Source organism: Coccomyxa subellipsoidea (assembly GCF_000258705.1).
Source record: "Coccomyxa subellipsoidea C-169, whole genome shotgun sequence".
In the NCBI taxonomy this organism is placed as follows: Eukaryota; Viridiplantae; Chlorophyta; class Trebouxiophyceae; family Coccomyxaceae; genus Coccomyxa; species Coccomyxa subellipsoidea.
In genome coordinates, this window is record NW_005178030.1 from 1,219,160 (window position 1) to 1,235,765 (window position 16,606).

Genomic DNA, 16,606 nt, shown 5'->3' on the forward strand with positions numbered 1-16,606 from the left:
GGTATGCATTGTGGGGCCGGAAAGGTGTGCTTGGAAAGTCAATTTTTTTTATGCCCTGCAGAGACAAACACATTAACAAGCTGATTCTATGCGCCACCTCTCTTACACCCTCTCAGCACAACCACAGACCTGAATGATGATGTGGGCTCCCCAGCAGCACTTGTTCAATGTCGCAGGCAGCCCTCAAAACTGCCAGCCGCACGAGCGTGCACCTGACCTGAAACGCTGTGCTGATTGTTTTGAGCGCCAACCCAACATGCAACCAGTGCCAACTCTTGACGCCGACAATTCTCACACGCATTATATGCAGTGCCCCAGTGCACGTGCAAGTCTCACACCCAACAGAGTACGCTTTGCATGCTAGCAGCGTCTTGTGTATTCCTGACACCAACATAGCCGAGCAGCATGTCTTGCCAGAGCAACGAGTCCCCTGAACTAGCAGGAGGTGCACACAGTGCAAAACAGTTCCTCCCCAACTGAAAGCATCGCTGCGGCGTCGCTAGGAGCCACAGCCAAAGCCCCCTGGGCAGCTGCTGCTGGGCGGCTGTCATCTGCAGGATCCACCCTGCAACTTGGGCCGGTGAGGGGAATCACTTGGTGTTGCGGCGCGCGGATTCCCCTGTAGCGCTGGCCTTCGCTACTTGGCGCCCAGCTTGGCGCCCAGCTTGGGAAACATCAGGTCATCCTGCGCACACAAGAGAACCAGGGGTGAGGAACTCTGCGTTTCTCTGAACGTCGAGCCACGTGTTATTGTTCATCTGTCAATCCACCGTTGTTTGTTGTGTCCTTGCATGTTCTGCAGCTGCCCTAAATTGGAACAGGACTGCATGATTGTGATACACATAGGAAGTCCCCATGCTTGTCTCCTTCCGCTTGTGTCATTGCGCATGATCATCACCCCTGCAAACCCTCTCCGCCAGATGCCACGCGTGATCAGGAGACATGTAAGCAGACGTCTCTCCGTTTTATATTAAGCCAAGAGAGAACGCAGATATGAAGACACAGCGAGCGCCGATAATGGGAGGAAGGTGGCATGTGTAGCAGACTTCATCAACAGTACAAGCACCGCTTTGTCTTTTTTGTTCAACTTCCAGCAAAATTCAAGAATGGGCATTGAGGAAGCAGACAGGCACATGACTCGCACTGGACCTGAAGGCAGATCTCACCTCAAGGTCTCCAGCAATGGAGAGGCCCACTTCCACAGACTGGTCCTTGCCGACGGTGGTCTTCATTTTCACCTTCTCCTCAGATGCGTCGCCGCTCGCCTCGCCATTTGCGACAGCCGCATCCTTGCCGCCTGTGCGCCAGCGATTAGTCAAAAAGAGCATAATCTGGGGATGTTTGCATCGGAGAAGAAATCTTGGGAAGTCAACAATTGTGAGAAGGAGTCGGATAATGTATTTCTTGCCAGTGAATAAGTTAATGGGAGACTCCAACCAAGGTGATCAGCGGGATCTTTGGCATATATGCTCTGAGGGACAATCGCTCGGTCAACGATCACAAGAGTCACACGTATTTCACTATAAACCTCTCCCAGCCTAGATGCCCCGGGAGGACCAAAAGTGGAGACATGTCCGCGCTCATTGCCAAATGGTCTCACTGAGGTTGAGGCTTTCGGTGACGCGCCACACTTCAAGACCCTGGACTGCAGCGGGGAAATGTGACGCTGTCAAGGGGGCTTTAGGGAGGGAGCGCACTGGTCTCGGTGTGGCCGTTGGCTGCGCTGCCGTTCTCGTGGGCCTCGTGCTTCCTCTTGTACACGGCGCCGCTCTCCACCTTCTGCGCAGGCACGACAGGGGACCAATACTCAGGTACCCTTCTTTGGCATTTGTAATTTCTGTCAGGATTGATTCTGAACTAACTGCTATATTTGATGCACAATTCTTTCGAGATAAACAGTAGATGACATTGCGCAGCACCCCTTCTGGATGCTCACAAAGTCTAGCATGTCTCCTAAATCACATTGAAGCACACTTGTCTGTCTTTATGTAAAGGTCCTGCATGGAATGTCTGCTACCCACCAGTCCTGTCCAAGCACCCTCCTATTGACAGGGGCCCACAACATTGTGCCTCAGCATGTGTGCATGCCCCACCAGTTCAAAAGGCAACAGCCTATCCCTCCTACTGTAGAACACGCGATACATATGAAGCCTTGACCGAAGCCCGTCATTGATGAGTCTATAATCTGTAAACTCGGATTCCATGGGAATTGACATGCCATTAGTGGAGAAAGTGCCATGACAGGGAAGGCTGCAGGGAAGCTATCAAGAGATGCCTGCAACGCACAAGCATGAATTGATACGAATGGCAATCTGTGAGTGTGATGGGGCGTGCGGCGCACCTCGGCCCGCTTCTTGAGGTAGTGGTCCTTGCGGGCGGTGATGACTTCGAGCGCGGCTGGCACCTCGGAGCTGGTCATGGGGATCTTCACATTCAGCTTGGTGAAGGCCTGGATGTTGTCCAGGGAGTGAGTCAGCTTCTGCTCCGCCTGCAAGCACCAGCAGAGGCAGAATTAGATAACAGAGAATGCAAGACATGCACGGCAGCGCGAGCGCCAAACACCAACACCCAACAGCAATGGTAGTGATTATGGTTATTAAGTTTGCTAGTATCACCAGTAGCATTATTTATCCACGTCTTTTAGGCAGAATGCCAAAAGACAAAGCTCCATGGCATAAATGCCGTGGCTACAAACACGATCGGATCAGGAGATGAGCTGGACTGCCCACTAGATCAGGATACCCCAAATAGCCCTGATATTCAACTACATCTTCCGTACTGCAGTCACGCAATTGCTCAACAAATCTGCACAGGTTCGCAATCGACGCAGAAGGAAGACACGCACTTTCAGTGTTTGATTTGACATCTGCCCTGTTGTTTGCATGTCTGCCTGACAGGTTGTCTGTGGCACTGACAGGAGGCTTCCTTTGAACATGTGCTCTTGCCAGACAATCACTCATCTGTATTTGCAGTGCAAACATGGTCTATTGTTTTTTTGCCTATCCGCTGTGGGACATCTAAATGGACCAGAAGCCTAGCAAATGGGGTTTCAAGACCCAGCAACGCCAGTTATGCAAGGCATTAGCAATCTGCACCATGGCATCTGGGGGCGCACCGGCTCGCTGGACTTGGCAGCCTTCTTGCCCTTCTTGCCGCCCTTCTTGCCAGCGCTCAGGCCCCACACGCTGTCAGCGTCCTCGTCCTTCCTTTTATACACCTGCTCACATACAAGAGTTTATCCTTTGCGCTCCAGCCTGGTGATCTCTCCTGAATAAAGATAGGTGCCTGAGCATTCTGACAGATTTGTTTACCGCAGCAAAAGTGTCCCCACACAGTTGCATGCTCAAGACTGCCCATATTCTGCAGTATGCCTCGTCTGCCTTGCCTACTTTACACAGAGATGATTCATGGATTGTGTGATTCTCCTGCAGCACTGTACCTTAAGTGCTCAGTGCCACCATAATATTGCCCATTTGTACCCCTAACCATCCTGTAGCTTGCTAAAGCAGAACATCCATTTGGGCATTTGAAATGCACCGAGGGTCCTTGATGCCACTGGGCAGAAAAGCAGAGATGGTGGCGCTGTAAGTGAAGAGCGTGAAACCACAGGCCCCCACACAGGCACTTGCTTGAAGAAATCCTAGTCTCTACTCATTCGAGTATCCAAATATCTGCTGTTATCTCGTCATCCCCAGCACCTGTCTTTGCAGCTCAATTCAGATTTGGCCAGAAGAATGTGGGGCCCACTCAGGGCGCTCCTCTACATCGGACGGACTATCGAGGCAGAATGACGTGGTCCCACCTTGTAGCCGTCGATGCTGGCAGCCTCCACGGTGGCCGCGGCATCGGCGGGAGCCGTCTCAGCGTCGACGATCAGGAACTTGGAGAGGTACGCCGTCAGCTGGTCGCAGCAGGCAATCTGCAGCACAGCAACTGGATTTCAGCGGCTGCTGACGCGGACCATCCTCTTGTCATCAGCAATGCAAATGTGCTGCTCACACAAACGAGCTGATCATTTGCATCCGTTATTCCTCTACATGCCGAGAGGATGAGCTCTTTGCAATCACCCATCATTGTCAATCCCCTCATCACCAACCATGTCGACCCACTCATCAATTAGGTCGACATCGATCAGCAACATCCTATGCGGCTTGTCAGAAAAGACTAGATGGCCAAAACCTTTGGAGCGTGTGGCGCAGTGTTGGGAAGGAATTGACTTTGACAGCTTGCAAGTGCCTGCAGCTGCGCACCTCCTCATGGAAGAAGTCGCCGGTCACGAAGGCGTCCTCCTTCGCACGCTCCTTGTCAGCCTCCTCTTTCTCCTTCAGATAGGCCTCCTGCCTGCAACAGCACAGCACATGTGTGAGAGAATTGAACACACAGCAGGGCGCGCAAGAACGCCATTTTTCCTTAGTTTAACACAGCTACTGAGAACGGGCTCCCATGAGGGTAGATACACACTTGCAGCGCAGAAGCCTGCTTGCTGTTTTGGATAATGGCCCCAAGAGCTTCTCGGTGTATCGGCAAAGCAGCAGTATGTGGGGGTCTGCCCTTTTAGAGACCTCTCACATTCAATCTGGGAACGAGGCGCAACGCTCAGTGAGCAGCACGCTGATGGCGTTTAGAGAAACTGGTGATTAGATAATTTAACACTCAAGAGGTGTGGGCAGGGCCTCGGACAGGCTCACTGCCTGCACCTACATGAACCTGCAGGAGCTGGCCTCACACAGATGACGGAAGTCTAAATTCTGCGGAGCTCTGCAATTCACCAAACATGGCATTCTGCAGACAGAATAAATGACCATTGCAGGTCTGGCGGGTCAGACCCTCTTCATGAAGGGGAAAGACAGTGCTCCCCAGAGAACAAAACAACAGGCCATCGGAACAACATGACACATGCATGCCACGTGAATTACAGCTGTCAATCTGCAAGCACCATTTACGGGTTGCTGGGAATGAAGGTGTGGACATTTCAGGGCTTGGCTGCTGCAGAAGCGGAGGCCAAACCTGCGGCACATGCACAGGCCCAGCCCGTGGCAAATACATAGTTGTTTTGCCTTAATACAGACTAGGCACTACGAGGGTGCAGTTGCCTAGTTGCCTGGGGGATCCTGGTTTGCTACATTGCATTCTGATGAAGCAGGGCAGAGGGGCATACTTGCGGGTTCTGTCCGCCTTGTTCCAGAGCCTCCAGGCGTGCTCCAGGTCCCAATACCTCTCGTTCTCGGCCTTGAAGTCAGCCCGCAGCTCCACGATCTTGGCGTACACCTGGGTGACGATGTCCCTGCATACAACATGCCAAACCATTATTGCCTTGCAGACAAATCCTCTCCAGCAAGGGGGATATTTCTGAGATAATATGAGCCTGCGTAGATTGCATGCCAGCCAGAATTTGCCAATGACCCGACCCTGCAAGCAGCTTGCTGGCGGTGTCAAATTGTGCCAACTTGTGCATTCAAACGAGTGAGAGCCTAGGAGGTGTGGTCCTGCTTCTGTCCTCAGCATGAGGGTTTGACTATCAAGGATTGCTGGGAACTCAGCCTGAGTGTGGAAAGTGATCATAACTTTTGGATTCAACTTGGAGAACAAGACGTACCGGAGGTTGTCCCTCTCAGCCAGCAGAGTGGGGACGTCAGCAGTCTTCTCCGCCGCCTTGGCCTTGATCTCGTCAAGCTCCTTCTTCAGCACGTCCTACAGAGCAGAGAGGCGACCTGTCAGAAACAGACATAGATACAGACTGCATGTTCCCTTCAGGCTCTCAATCATGATCTAAGCACAAAACGACGTTTACCTGGCGTTGCTGGATGGCGGTGAGCTTATCGCTGCACTGCTGTGCCTTCTTCTTGCACGCGTCACCTTCCTTGTCCAGCGCCTCCAACGCCTTCTGCCGCTCCTCGAAAGCTGCCAACGTCGTCCGGGACGCCTTCAGTCTTGCGATCTCCGCCAGCACCTTCTTTTCCTCCGCCAGCGGCATGGAAGAATGGGCAATCCTGTTCTCCAATTCCTGGACCTATAAAAGGACATACATGCACGTGTAACAAGCAGTCAGGGTGCGTTCGAACTTCATCATCAATCAGGCGATGCAAAGCCACGCTACGGTATGCAAAAGGGAGCTTCGAGCGTCATCACCTGATCGTCAATCTTGCCCCCATCTCCAATGCCAGCATTCTTCTTCATCTGCCGCGTCTCTTCCCTCATTTTGCTGCGCCTCTCGGCCACATGGGTCAGCTCCGCCTGGTGCCTTTTCTTCTCTTCCTGCAGATGAAATGGCAAGGACAATTGATGAGTAAGCAAACGAAGGAGAAAACATCCGTCTTTGAATGAGCCGTATCCGGGTTGGCGCAATCTTGGTGAAAAATCAAGGCTGATGAGCAACCATCAAAAGTGGATCGATTGCAAAGGAGATTTGCAACTCACCAGAATAATTTTGAATTGGTTCCTGAGATCAGAAAACTCTTTCCTGTTGCCTTCCTCCTGTGGGCTCTGACCACCACTCCTCTTGAGCTTGATTATCTCGTTGAGTTTCGCGATTCGGGCCTTGCGCGTGTTGATTTCTGCGGCCAAAGCATCCGTCTGTGCCACCATGTTCTCCCTGATGGGCTTCGGGATCCTCTTGGGAGGCCTGACTGGCACTTCAGACGTCTCTTCGATGGTGCCAGCAGGTGCCTCATCAACAGGTGCCTCATCAACAGGACCCTCAGCAGCTGGTGGCGCCTCCGCCTCAACCATGGCGGCGACCTTTTAACGAGTGCCTGGCAGACAACTGATTGGCAGTGCTTAGCACGATGCCAAGGCGTCCATTGCCACCAGAAGTGGATTTGAGAAAGTAGCCAAAACTTGACTGCTGGACCCACCCCAATCATCGATATCGCCCGACGGCGATTCTGCGCAGTGACAGCTGTGCCATGGCTATTAATAATTTGCTCGTGGTTCACAAAGAAGTAGGCGCTCGCTGCGAGCTTGCGTGCGTGTGGCTAACTGATACAGGAGCGATGCACCCACCTTTCGGATCATGATTCTCAGGTGATGGCAGAGTAATATCCAGTTCACATGTCGTTTCCAAGGCGATGTCAGCATGAGATATTAAGGCCGATCATTCCGTCGAATGTTGCTGCAACCTAATGCTCTGGGTTCTCAGTTCATCGTTTCAAAAGGTGGGGGCGTCTCAAGAACCCCATATCGTGTTACACCCAATCTTGATCCTTCCTTTGCTTCACTCTGTTTCTTATGATCTGGACTTGCCAATTGAAATAAATGAAGCCATGGTGATATCGGCAGTTCGTCTGCACTGGAGGGGCTGTTCCCAGTCAGCAGTCATTTATTGGGTGGCTAAAACTTGTACACCTGGTCGGAGGTGTACCCAATTGACTTCAAGGTGCCGGTCAACTCTCCCTGGCTTTTGTCCTCTGCTTTATCTCCAGAAATTGCCTTCATAAGTGGAGGTGGTCCGCACACCTGGCAATGCAAACGATTCTCTTATGCCAGGCAGGGCGCTTGATTTGTATCTAACAGGATTACTCCAGTATAGATCCGGCATATCTGCTCAATAGGAAGCCCCCAGAATCTGTGTCGCATGCCAAATCAATTTTGCAAATGATGCCTCACCAGGATCAGACTCACATCTGATGGAGGGGGAAGGTGCTTCTTCACTGTGTCCTCAGTGATGTAACCCTTGCCCCCTCTCCAAAAGAAGCTCGTTGGCTTGTCCACTACATAGTATACCTGCGCATCTCACCCAAAATGCTTTGGGACACACCAGCTGCAGCAGAGCATCACGGGACTGCTGATATTAACATGGGAAGCCAGCACCGCACCTTGAAGTTGCTGTGCTTCTTCGCCATCTCATCGATCTCCTTCCTCAGCAAAATGTCGTCCTCAGAAACCTGCACAGCATGCAAGACTGTATAGGCGACAATCTTCAAGGTTGGATCTTGCCACCAGAGCATTGTGCAAGACACTCACAAATCAGTTGCGTGAGACCATTCTTCCCATGACAGCCACAAGAGACGGTGAGCGGCAGGACGAGCAGGAGCGGAATACTCACATTGCCAAATACCAGAGACACCTCTGTCTTGTCATCTGGGTTGCGCAGAACCTCGCTGGCCACCTGCAGCATAGGCGTGATCCCCGTGCCCCCAGCAATCTGCATCCAGGGATCTGTCAGCGGTGACATAACTAGAGTCCTTGAGCACATAGGGCACATAGGTACTTGATTAAAGGACAAGTAGTCTCTACTCTTCATCTATCAGTAACTTTGCTGTTGTTTCAAGCTCCCCATCTTGTCTTTGTGCAGCTCAATATGGATTTGGGCAGGTTGTATCTCTTTGGCCCCATTTTCTCAGGTACTCCTCTAAGTTGGGCGGAGTGCTCACTGGTGACCAATTTAATTTACACATCAGGATTGGACACCATGCTGATGCAGCAATATCGTTTCGAGATGCGGGGTGCACTGTGGGGTCAAGCAGACTCGCATCCCACAATCCCCTGATGCTGTTGCTGAGTATGAGCGCACCATGCCAATCTTCTTCTTCATGTTGGGTTTATAGCGCAGCTTGGAGATGGGCCCTTTGCACTCCAAGCTGTCCCCCACGTTGAGGTTGACTATGTGCTTTGACATTTTGCCGTCCGGATACCCCTTGACGACCTGCATTGAACCGTTTCAAAAATTGGGGCTCTGCAGCCATCAGCAACTTGAATAGATGTCATGCAAATGCAAGGGTAGTGCCCCGTGCGCAAAGCCTGTTTCAGCAGTATGCACCTCAATTCATCAGGACATAGGCCTCAGTGAGAGTTTGATGCTGGGATATAGAATGGCCTGCAGACTGCAGTGGATGACAGGCAGGGGAATGGGACTGCCCACCAGATCAAAATGACCCTTCTGATCGGGCGCAGAAGTTGGTGTGTACGGTCTGATGACAAACTTCTGATTTCCATCCTCCTTCTTGGCGCCGATCGGCGCGCGTGTAAGCAGGCAGGAAGCCACAAAGAGGCCGCTTGTCTGGTTGGGGTCCGGGGTGGCAAACCTGTGAAAGCAAAAGCGTAAAGTGGCCTTTACTTCACTGAGAAATTTGTGAGAGCAATTCGACAAGCAGGGAGGTTCATACCTTAGTCGAGAGGTGTTGTGGGTGATCACATCCTTTGAGACAACCTTGAATGACCTCCACTCGTTGGGATCCAAGGCTCCTGCAGGTGGGGCCTGCTCAGCTCTGGCATCCTGTGATACCAAGCACAGGCCGCTTCGAAATAGTAAGGTAGCCCATGCAAGAAAATTACGATAGTGATTCTCTTTTTTTAAATTGGAGATTGCTGAGCAACGACTCGTCTGACTCGGGATCTGATGTGATGTGAGCATCAAGTTAATAACGCAATCCTGATGTGTGAGAACATGACTTCTTTACCTTGAGCCACCCTGACTGGAGTGCTGTCAATGTTGCTGCACCTGCTGCACCACTGATGAAAAGCTTGGTTCCTAGTGTGGAGCGAAGTGCTCCAAAGAGGCTAGCCATCGCCTAACAAAAGAAATGTGAGATCGGCTAGAGGTTAGAACTGTACCAAAATCAAGGAAAACTGTATTTCAAGAACATCATATTAAGTATTCGGCTTGGCTAGAATTAAGTACAGGAAAGATCGTCGAGCCATGCCACAACAGGCCTGTAGGGTTCAAGGAGGGTTTTGCTTCTCTCTGAGTCAGGCCTTCATCACACCGCTGATCACGGAATGAAAGAAGCTGAAATTCCTATCATTCTAAGTGAAGCACAGGTTCTGCAAAGACTTCACCCGCTGCGAGGTTCCACTTCTTTTTGATTGCTTAGAAGAAAGTATGATGCAAGATGGCTTGTGAATTACTCAGTCAATTTTATACTAAGACATGATAAGATTTTGAGATACTTCGCATGGGTAGATTCTATGCCCGGAAAATTACACGTCCGGGTGATGGCTCCAGAAAAGTCGCAGTCATGCTTGCACGGTGATGTGCCCTATAGTTGCAGTACCTTGAGCCGAAACCCAGCCTATACCCATTAGCGATCGACACACATTATACAGATTCAGATCTATCAACATGCGCTGGGCCTTTCATGGGTAGGCTAGCTGAGTTGAGGCAACGCACTGGATGAGGAGGCAAGGTACTTCAGAAGACTGCACCTCCAATGGCTCCTCAAGGACCAGCAGCACCCCCAGACAAAGAATCTGCACTACCAAGAAGATCGCTAGCGCTGCCATCTTCACTGTCATTATACTGGCAGCGGTAGAGACTTTTAATTCCTTACCTGGTCCAAAATATAGGGGCAGGAGCAAATGCATCTGCATCAGTGCAATGATCAGGACAAAAATATAAAGACTGAGATGTGCTGCAATATTGAATTCAAGCCTATGGCATTCAGACACTCATGTGATTACCTGTCATGCAGGCAAACATGTATAATGTGTCCCGCCACCAGTCATTCCTGCCAGACATGCAGCGACCAGATGTTCACCCTGGAGATGCAGGCAGCTTTGATGAAGCTGCAGCTGGCACAAGGATGCACATGCATGTGGCGAAGGGCAAAGGGGCGCACAGCGAGGTGTGCTCCTCCCTGTAATGACACATGCCCCTCTCATGATCTATGGCAATGCATGTCAGGGGGAGCATGCATCTAAGCGGCTGCTGACTGGCAAGCAATTCAGGATCCCGAGCCGTTTCACAATAGTTTCCATTGAGATGACTGACCTTGAAGCATGGTGAAGCATATCGGCCAAGTTGATGAGACAGCACCTCTCTTTGCAGGGGGCGCTGTCGAAGGAGGTGCAGGACCGCCGAGTGGCAGAGCTTGCAACAAGCGCTGCAACAAAACTCAGGAAACAGGGCAAGCCTTTGCGCCAAGGTGCGCACGCATATGCCCCACCTTGCACTCCCATGGCATAAATTTCCCACACCGCCATGCCTCTTCTAGACTTCTAAACTTCTGGCATAATACAGGCATTCTCGGAATTGCCTTCTTCTTGGCTGCCGCATCTCATCACAGCGGCAGCCAATCATGCTGAGACGGAGCTGGCTCAATACCATTTGTAAGCATGCATGTGGACTTACTGTCCAAATTGCAAGCGCTCCATGCAAGCCTCCAATGCTGGTCTGGCAGTCAGATGGCTTCTGCTATCACACGTTCTTGCAGTCCAGCTGTCCAGGCAGGCAGAAATGCGCTTATGAGAGGATGTCTGTGTTGTAATCAGGCGCACAGCAGCCGCCGCCAGCTCAGCTGCCGCCGCAGCCCCCAAAGGGCATTCTGGTGAGGACGGAGCTCCTGCTGGGCGAGGAGTGCGGCAACATGAGCGCAGATGTGCTGCCTCAGCTGAAGCTGGAGCAGAGCTGGAAGCCCGGCCGGTTCATGCATGACATCACCCACGAAGTATCACTCGTGCTGCAGCTGCCCATTGAGAGGTGCGCAGCCCCCTTGCCAAGGCTTGAAAGCAGGACCTTGAGAGCAATACAATACAAAGATACTGTACCATCATTGGACTCTCCAGTGAATGACTATTTTAGGGTACTGTGGCAGATTGTTGGGACATGCAAATGTCAACAGCCTGATGCACTCCCGAATGACTTCCTTCAAGTGTCCTAGGCACATTTGGGGCTTGATGTCTGGCCAGGATTTGACCAACTGCTCAGCACACCGCTGAGCCTTGCAAAAGCATGTCACGATTGGTGTATCCAGGGTTCTCACCCTGCAGGCAAACATCATTTTGATGGCCCTCAACGGGTGTGTCTCAATGGCGCTTCGAATTGCCGTTCTCCAATGTGATGCATGCGTTGCATGCAGGCTGGACCTCTTATACCTGCAGTGCCGCGCGTGGACGGGCCGGCTAGCGGCTGTGATGTATGTGCCGCTAATGGGAGGATCCGTTGTGTCCTGGGACGAGCGAGTGCACGGGCAGACCATGCGCGACGTATTCAAGCTTGTCTCGCGCTTCTATGATGACCTGGACCCGATGAGTGCGCACCTCGAACCCCTCTCATCACCTAATCATTTGTGTCTGTCTCAAAGCATTTTAGCTACTCTGTTGCATGGGTGCTTTCTTTTCTATACACACGCCATGATATTGCACTGCCAACTGCTTTTCTGTAATTTTGAGGAGCGGGCAGGTACAAGGTATGGCGTTAGGACAGCATGTGGACATGCAGATAGTTGCCCCTACCCCACTCACTGACGCACAGCAGGGGGTACTAAAGACTACCTAACTACCTATCTAGAAGTCTTCAGTAACCCCTGCGCGCAGGCAACTAGGGGTAATTGATTAAAGTGTTGATTATTTTCTCCACCCCTAAGGCAAGTGCGGAGCATGTGCTGTGCCCACTGAGGCACATGCTGGCACTGCAGGCTCATGCGAGCTGGAGCTGCAGCTGGTGTCGGAGCAGGTGGCCTCCCCCTTCTGGGCAGCGCTGCCGCCCACCAACGCCCTGCGCAACATGGCACTGGAGCTCGCAAAAACGGAGGTAAACTTTGCTTTCCTGCAGATCAGCTTGCAAGCTCTGCTACTCATCTCTTTGCTGGTCCCGTGCTGGTCCACTCCGGTTCCCGATGCTTCTTTCACTCTATACACACATGAGAACCAGCAGAATTTGAGGGGAAGCTACATTCTCAGTCGACTATTCCCACAAAAGACTGCTTGGAGCAGGCATGTCCTGCTCTGCAGTATCACAGTCCTCCCATGAAGGCTTGATCTGAGCATGGCCCGTACTCTACACATATACTGTATTTTGCATAGCCATGAGGCTATAATACTGGTACTTGTTGGCGGTCCTTTGACAAGTCAGTCAACTTTCTTTCAAACCTTGTGTAATGCCCGCCGTCAGTGTCCTCTTGCCAGGCTGGACAATGCAGCACCTGACAGCATCTTCCCATGCAGGCCAATCCTTGCGGACCAGAGTTACAGTGGAGTCTTGCCATCTTCTCGCAGGTGGTGCTAATGGCGGACGTGGACGTGCTGCCATCATTAGAATTCTCGATGGACCTGCTCCGGCCCAAGAAGCGCGAGCAGCTGCAGGAGCGGCTTCAGGGCGGCTTCGCGCTAGTGCTGCCGCTGCTGGACGTGGCACCCGCCTCCGAAGAAGAGGGCCTTGCCGTTGCCAAACGCCTCGTCTCAGGTGAACCCAGAAGCCTCTTGATTGACCCCCCTTTTGCTGCTTTGACTCCACGGTAGCACGGGTGACCCATTATCAATCAAGACAATCCAGCATCTGAACCATTGGACTGGCAGATCCTCAGGTGATTAACTGCCCCTTGTCTGCCCAAAACTTCAGAATGTCCAAGCCGCCCTGTCTCTGCGGCTGTGCCTTCCTGTTCAGGCGTCTTCATGTGTAAGAGGTCAAGCTGGTATTTTTGCACATTGTTGTGCAACTCGTACTTTTGTACCAAAAGTGCACTAAAATAAGTGATGACGTACAGGGCAGACTTATGGTATCTATTATGGCATGCAGAGGGGAAGAAAGCGGCGGTAAAGGCGCTGCGGGAGGGGCAGGCCATGATCCCACACGACGGCAGCCCCGGCCAGCTGTCAGTGCGGGCGACCAACTACAGCGCTTGGGCAGAGACAGATGTGGAGACAGACATCGACTTCGAGGAGGTGCTGTAATATCAAAACCTTGAGAAGGCTTCACCCCTTGTCAGTCAGTCATACTGTCTGTCATCGTCTACTTCCTGGCATGAATTCAATGCAAGAAGATTTGCCACTATGCATCTCAAACCAAGTTGTGTTTGACAGCACGAGCTGCCAGACCATGCGCACCGCGTCTCAGAGGCACACCTGAGGCATCTTGCAGGGAACTAAAGAAAGACCCTTTCCACACTGTGCATCATAAGCAAAAATACTGTTGCAGGCCTGACTCATTCTTGTATGAGGTGAATTGACTCCCCTCATTGCGGAGTTGATCAATGCCCTAGCTGTTTACTTGGCGGCTGCTGTGCGCTCGCAGGGGTACGAGCCGGTCATGTTAATGCTGCGGAAGGACGTGCCGTGGTTTGACGAGCGATTCCGCGGCCCCGACGGTGGCCGGGTGGCGCAAGCCGCTGACTCAGCGCGCCACCTCAGCTTCGCCGTGCACCGCTCGGCCTTCGCCGTGCGCGTTCCCTCCGCCGTGCCAGAACTGGCCATCTCCGCCGCCGAAGCAATCTTTGACCAGGTCTGCAGATCGTCCCTTTAGCATTTTTTTTGTTATTATTGCACACTTTTCCCGCCAGAGGCAAGGTGTGTCTGCAGGCAAACAGCAGAAGGCCACCTCAAATCCCACCCCTTCACTGACTAGCCAAATCCATGCAAGGCCTCCCCTCCTCAAACGGATTGGCTTGCCGCAGCAGCGACCAGCACCGCGACAGAGTCGATGCAACTCCGCTGGGCAAGTTGCTCAGTAATGCTCGGATCAGTACTTTGAAACAGCCTTCCGCCAGCGGAAATTCCCCATTGACTAATAGAAAAAAGACAAAACTTGCCATGAAGCTGCGTCTCTTGAGCAGACCTTTGCCTGTAGCCTGATGCTCCCTTCCATGTCTCCCAGAAAGTCCTGTCAAACAACTGGAATAACGCTAGGCTCTCAGACTCACCATTTGCAGAATTTTGAGGGCGTGCTTGAAAAATTCTTGGTGCTGGCTAGCTCTGCCCTGCCCGAACCTCTTTGCAAGCATGGCAAAGTCACAAGGCAGACATGACCAGGTATTGTGTAAGTGAGGTAGCTATTGAGCTGAATAAAATTTCTTTTGCTGTGTGGCAGGTTCTGGACCTGTACCATGATGTGCAGGTCAGCATGGCGAGGCAACAGTATACACCCATCGCACGGCCGGCATGCCCCATTATCAAGAAGGTATGCCAGACCGCTTCCGCATCAGAGCAAGCCCGTGCTCGGGCTGCTGTCCCGCCAGTTTCAAACACCATCATCCTCCTGTCATCGGGGGCATCAGTCACCTGGGCCCACCATGCAATCTTAGCGGGACACCGCGAGCAGGGGGTTGCATCTGTCATAGAAAGCGATTTGCTTGAAATTAATCATGCTCATCAGAGTAGCGGTTTGTCAACACAGATGCAGAGCTGTGTGTACAGGAGCTGAGTGTGCTTGTCTTCTCTTTTTGCAGGAGATATATATGGAGGCTCCCAAGAGCTCTTCAGCTGAGAGCTCCAAAGGATTGGTGAACATGTTGTTTGGCAACCACGGTATCCAGAGGTCTCAGGCCTGAAAGATAGAGCTGGCGTTTGATGCACACGGTGTGAGAATGCAGACCAGACAGAAACCGTTGGCGGCTAGGGAACACTGGTTGAGCCAGCATGTTTTCAATGCTAGCGGCTGAAAGAAAGTCTGGGTACCGCATGTACAAATTCGTTTTGCTGTACAGCAAAGCCTCTGGTGACAGTGTCTTGAGCCTGCAGGCCTTCCTTGTGATTGGACAGCAAGGAAACAGAGATTGCAGATTCAGCAATATAGCATGGAGGCGGATTAGTAAGTAGCAGCACACGATTATGACGGATGATGCTCTGAGCACATAGGATTGCCATTGAGGGCTCTCTTCGTTAAATTGTGAGGAGACAAATTATGCTCACCTGCCCATGAACTTAACTATTTCCTTGTGCACCCTTCCTGTTTTTGTCTGTTCTCTGCTCTCTGGTCCATGCAGCAATGTCTCAAGGCATGGTGAGTATGACACTCACTATGGCGTAGCTGCAGCAATGCAAAATACGCGCTAGCGCTGCTCTGATGCACTGCATGCGCACGTTTTCTCAACATGCGGTCTTCTATGGCCATGGCAGCAATTTGCCTGCCATGATGGCGGCAATGCCATTGTCTCATTGCTCTAAAAAGGACACTTCCCACCTTGATATTAGAAGGGGGAAAAAAGAAAACAGGTACTCTTATTTACACCGGCGAGCATAAGGCTCGAATCAGGCACCCATTTTTTATTACGGGTGGGAATTAGCTGCGCACGCGCTAGTCCCTTCTTCCCTCCCGTCTCTGTTCATAGTGCGCCAACTAGGCACACTAAGACACATGCAAAGCACGCATTCAGGCCATATTTGTAGTTCACTTGCAGACCACACTTCGAAAAAACTCAATTCAATAGTCTTTTGAGTTGAGTTGAACAAGTTCGCAACGAATAGTTGAGGTATATCATTGGGCTGCAGACCAGACCTTCAGGCCCCACAGATGTGGCTGCAGACACTCTCTGTGTATGCCCTATGGCCTTCGGGCTTTGGGTTTGCCGACACTGTAATAATAATAATAATATCATTCGAATCCTATATCTCAGCAGGAGGTACCACTTCATTGCAACACCGACATCTACTTGAGCCTGCCGCGATCTGGCAGCGCAATGTCCGTCAGTTGGTACAGTTGCTGAAGGTATTGAGGAAGGGGGAGGCACTTTCCAGAGTTGGAAGTGGAATTGATACCAAAAGGACAGCCAGACCACGCGCAGTCGAACGAACAGATCGTCGGTGATCAGGACAATTCACACGGTAATCTGTTCAATGGGCTTTCTTGCATGAAACAACATTGAAGCCAGAGCAGCATCGTGAGTCGTGCAGTGGTGCGTGCATCTTGGACTTGATGAGGGCATCAAAATATCTTATCGACCGAATGAGGGCTCTC

The 16,606-nt window shown here is 51.7% G+C and overlaps 3 protein-coding genes across 3 annotated transcripts; 1 reads left to right on the forward strand and 2 right to left on the reverse strand.

The window, feature by feature from the left end:
* Positions 1 to 88: 88 nt before the first annotated feature.
* Positions 89 to 6,799, reverse strand: COCSUDRAFT_67124 (hypothetical protein). The gene is made up of 12 exons (XM_005645698.1): positions 6,418 to 6,799; positions 6,130 to 6,255; positions 5,792 to 6,010; positions 5,597 to 5,691; positions 5,159 to 5,284; positions 4,251 to 4,341; positions 3,803 to 3,919; positions 3,116 to 3,217; positions 2,342 to 2,488; positions 1,698 to 1,779; positions 1,167 to 1,297; positions 89 to 685 (listed from the first exon to the last, which is right to left on the reverse strand). Exons 1-12 carry the CDS (start codon positions 6,727 to 6,729, stop codon positions 638 to 640), a joined length of 1,596 nt encoding a protein of 531 aa, XP_005645755.1. The 5' UTR covers positions 6,730 to 6,799; the 3' UTR covers positions 89 to 637.
* Positions 6,800 to 7,329: 530 nt separating this feature from the next.
* Positions 7,330 to 9,593, reverse strand: COCSUDRAFT_30343 (cytochrome-b5 reductase like protein; the record flags this gene model as incomplete). Its single annotated transcript, XM_005645699.1, has 8 exons — positions 9,399 to 9,593; positions 9,105 to 9,214; positions 8,861 to 9,023; positions 8,513 to 8,644; positions 8,045 to 8,143; positions 7,815 to 7,883; positions 7,606 to 7,722; positions 7,330 to 7,455 (listed from the first exon to the last, which is right to left on the reverse strand). The coding sequence occupies exons 1-8, from the start codon at positions 9,504 to 9,506 to the stop codon at positions 7,330 to 7,332; spliced, it is 924 nt and encodes a 307-aa protein (XP_005645756.1). The 5' UTR covers positions 9,507 to 9,593.
* An 822-nt stretch (positions 9,594 to 10,415) lies between these two features.
* Positions 10,416 to 15,200, forward strand: COCSUDRAFT_43530 (hypothetical protein; the record flags this gene model as incomplete). The annotated part of the gene is made up of 10 exons (XM_005645700.1): positions 10,416 to 10,562; positions 10,766 to 10,862; positions 11,209 to 11,416; positions 11,796 to 11,968; positions 12,354 to 12,469; positions 12,934 to 13,120; positions 13,454 to 13,599; positions 13,949 to 14,155; positions 14,741 to 14,830; positions 15,099 to 15,200. 10 exons carry the CDS (start codon positions 10,416 to 10,418, stop codon positions 15,198 to 15,200), a joined length of 1,473 nt encoding a protein of 490 aa, XP_005645757.1.
* Between the last annotated feature and the right edge of the window lie 1,406 nt (positions 15,201 to 16,606).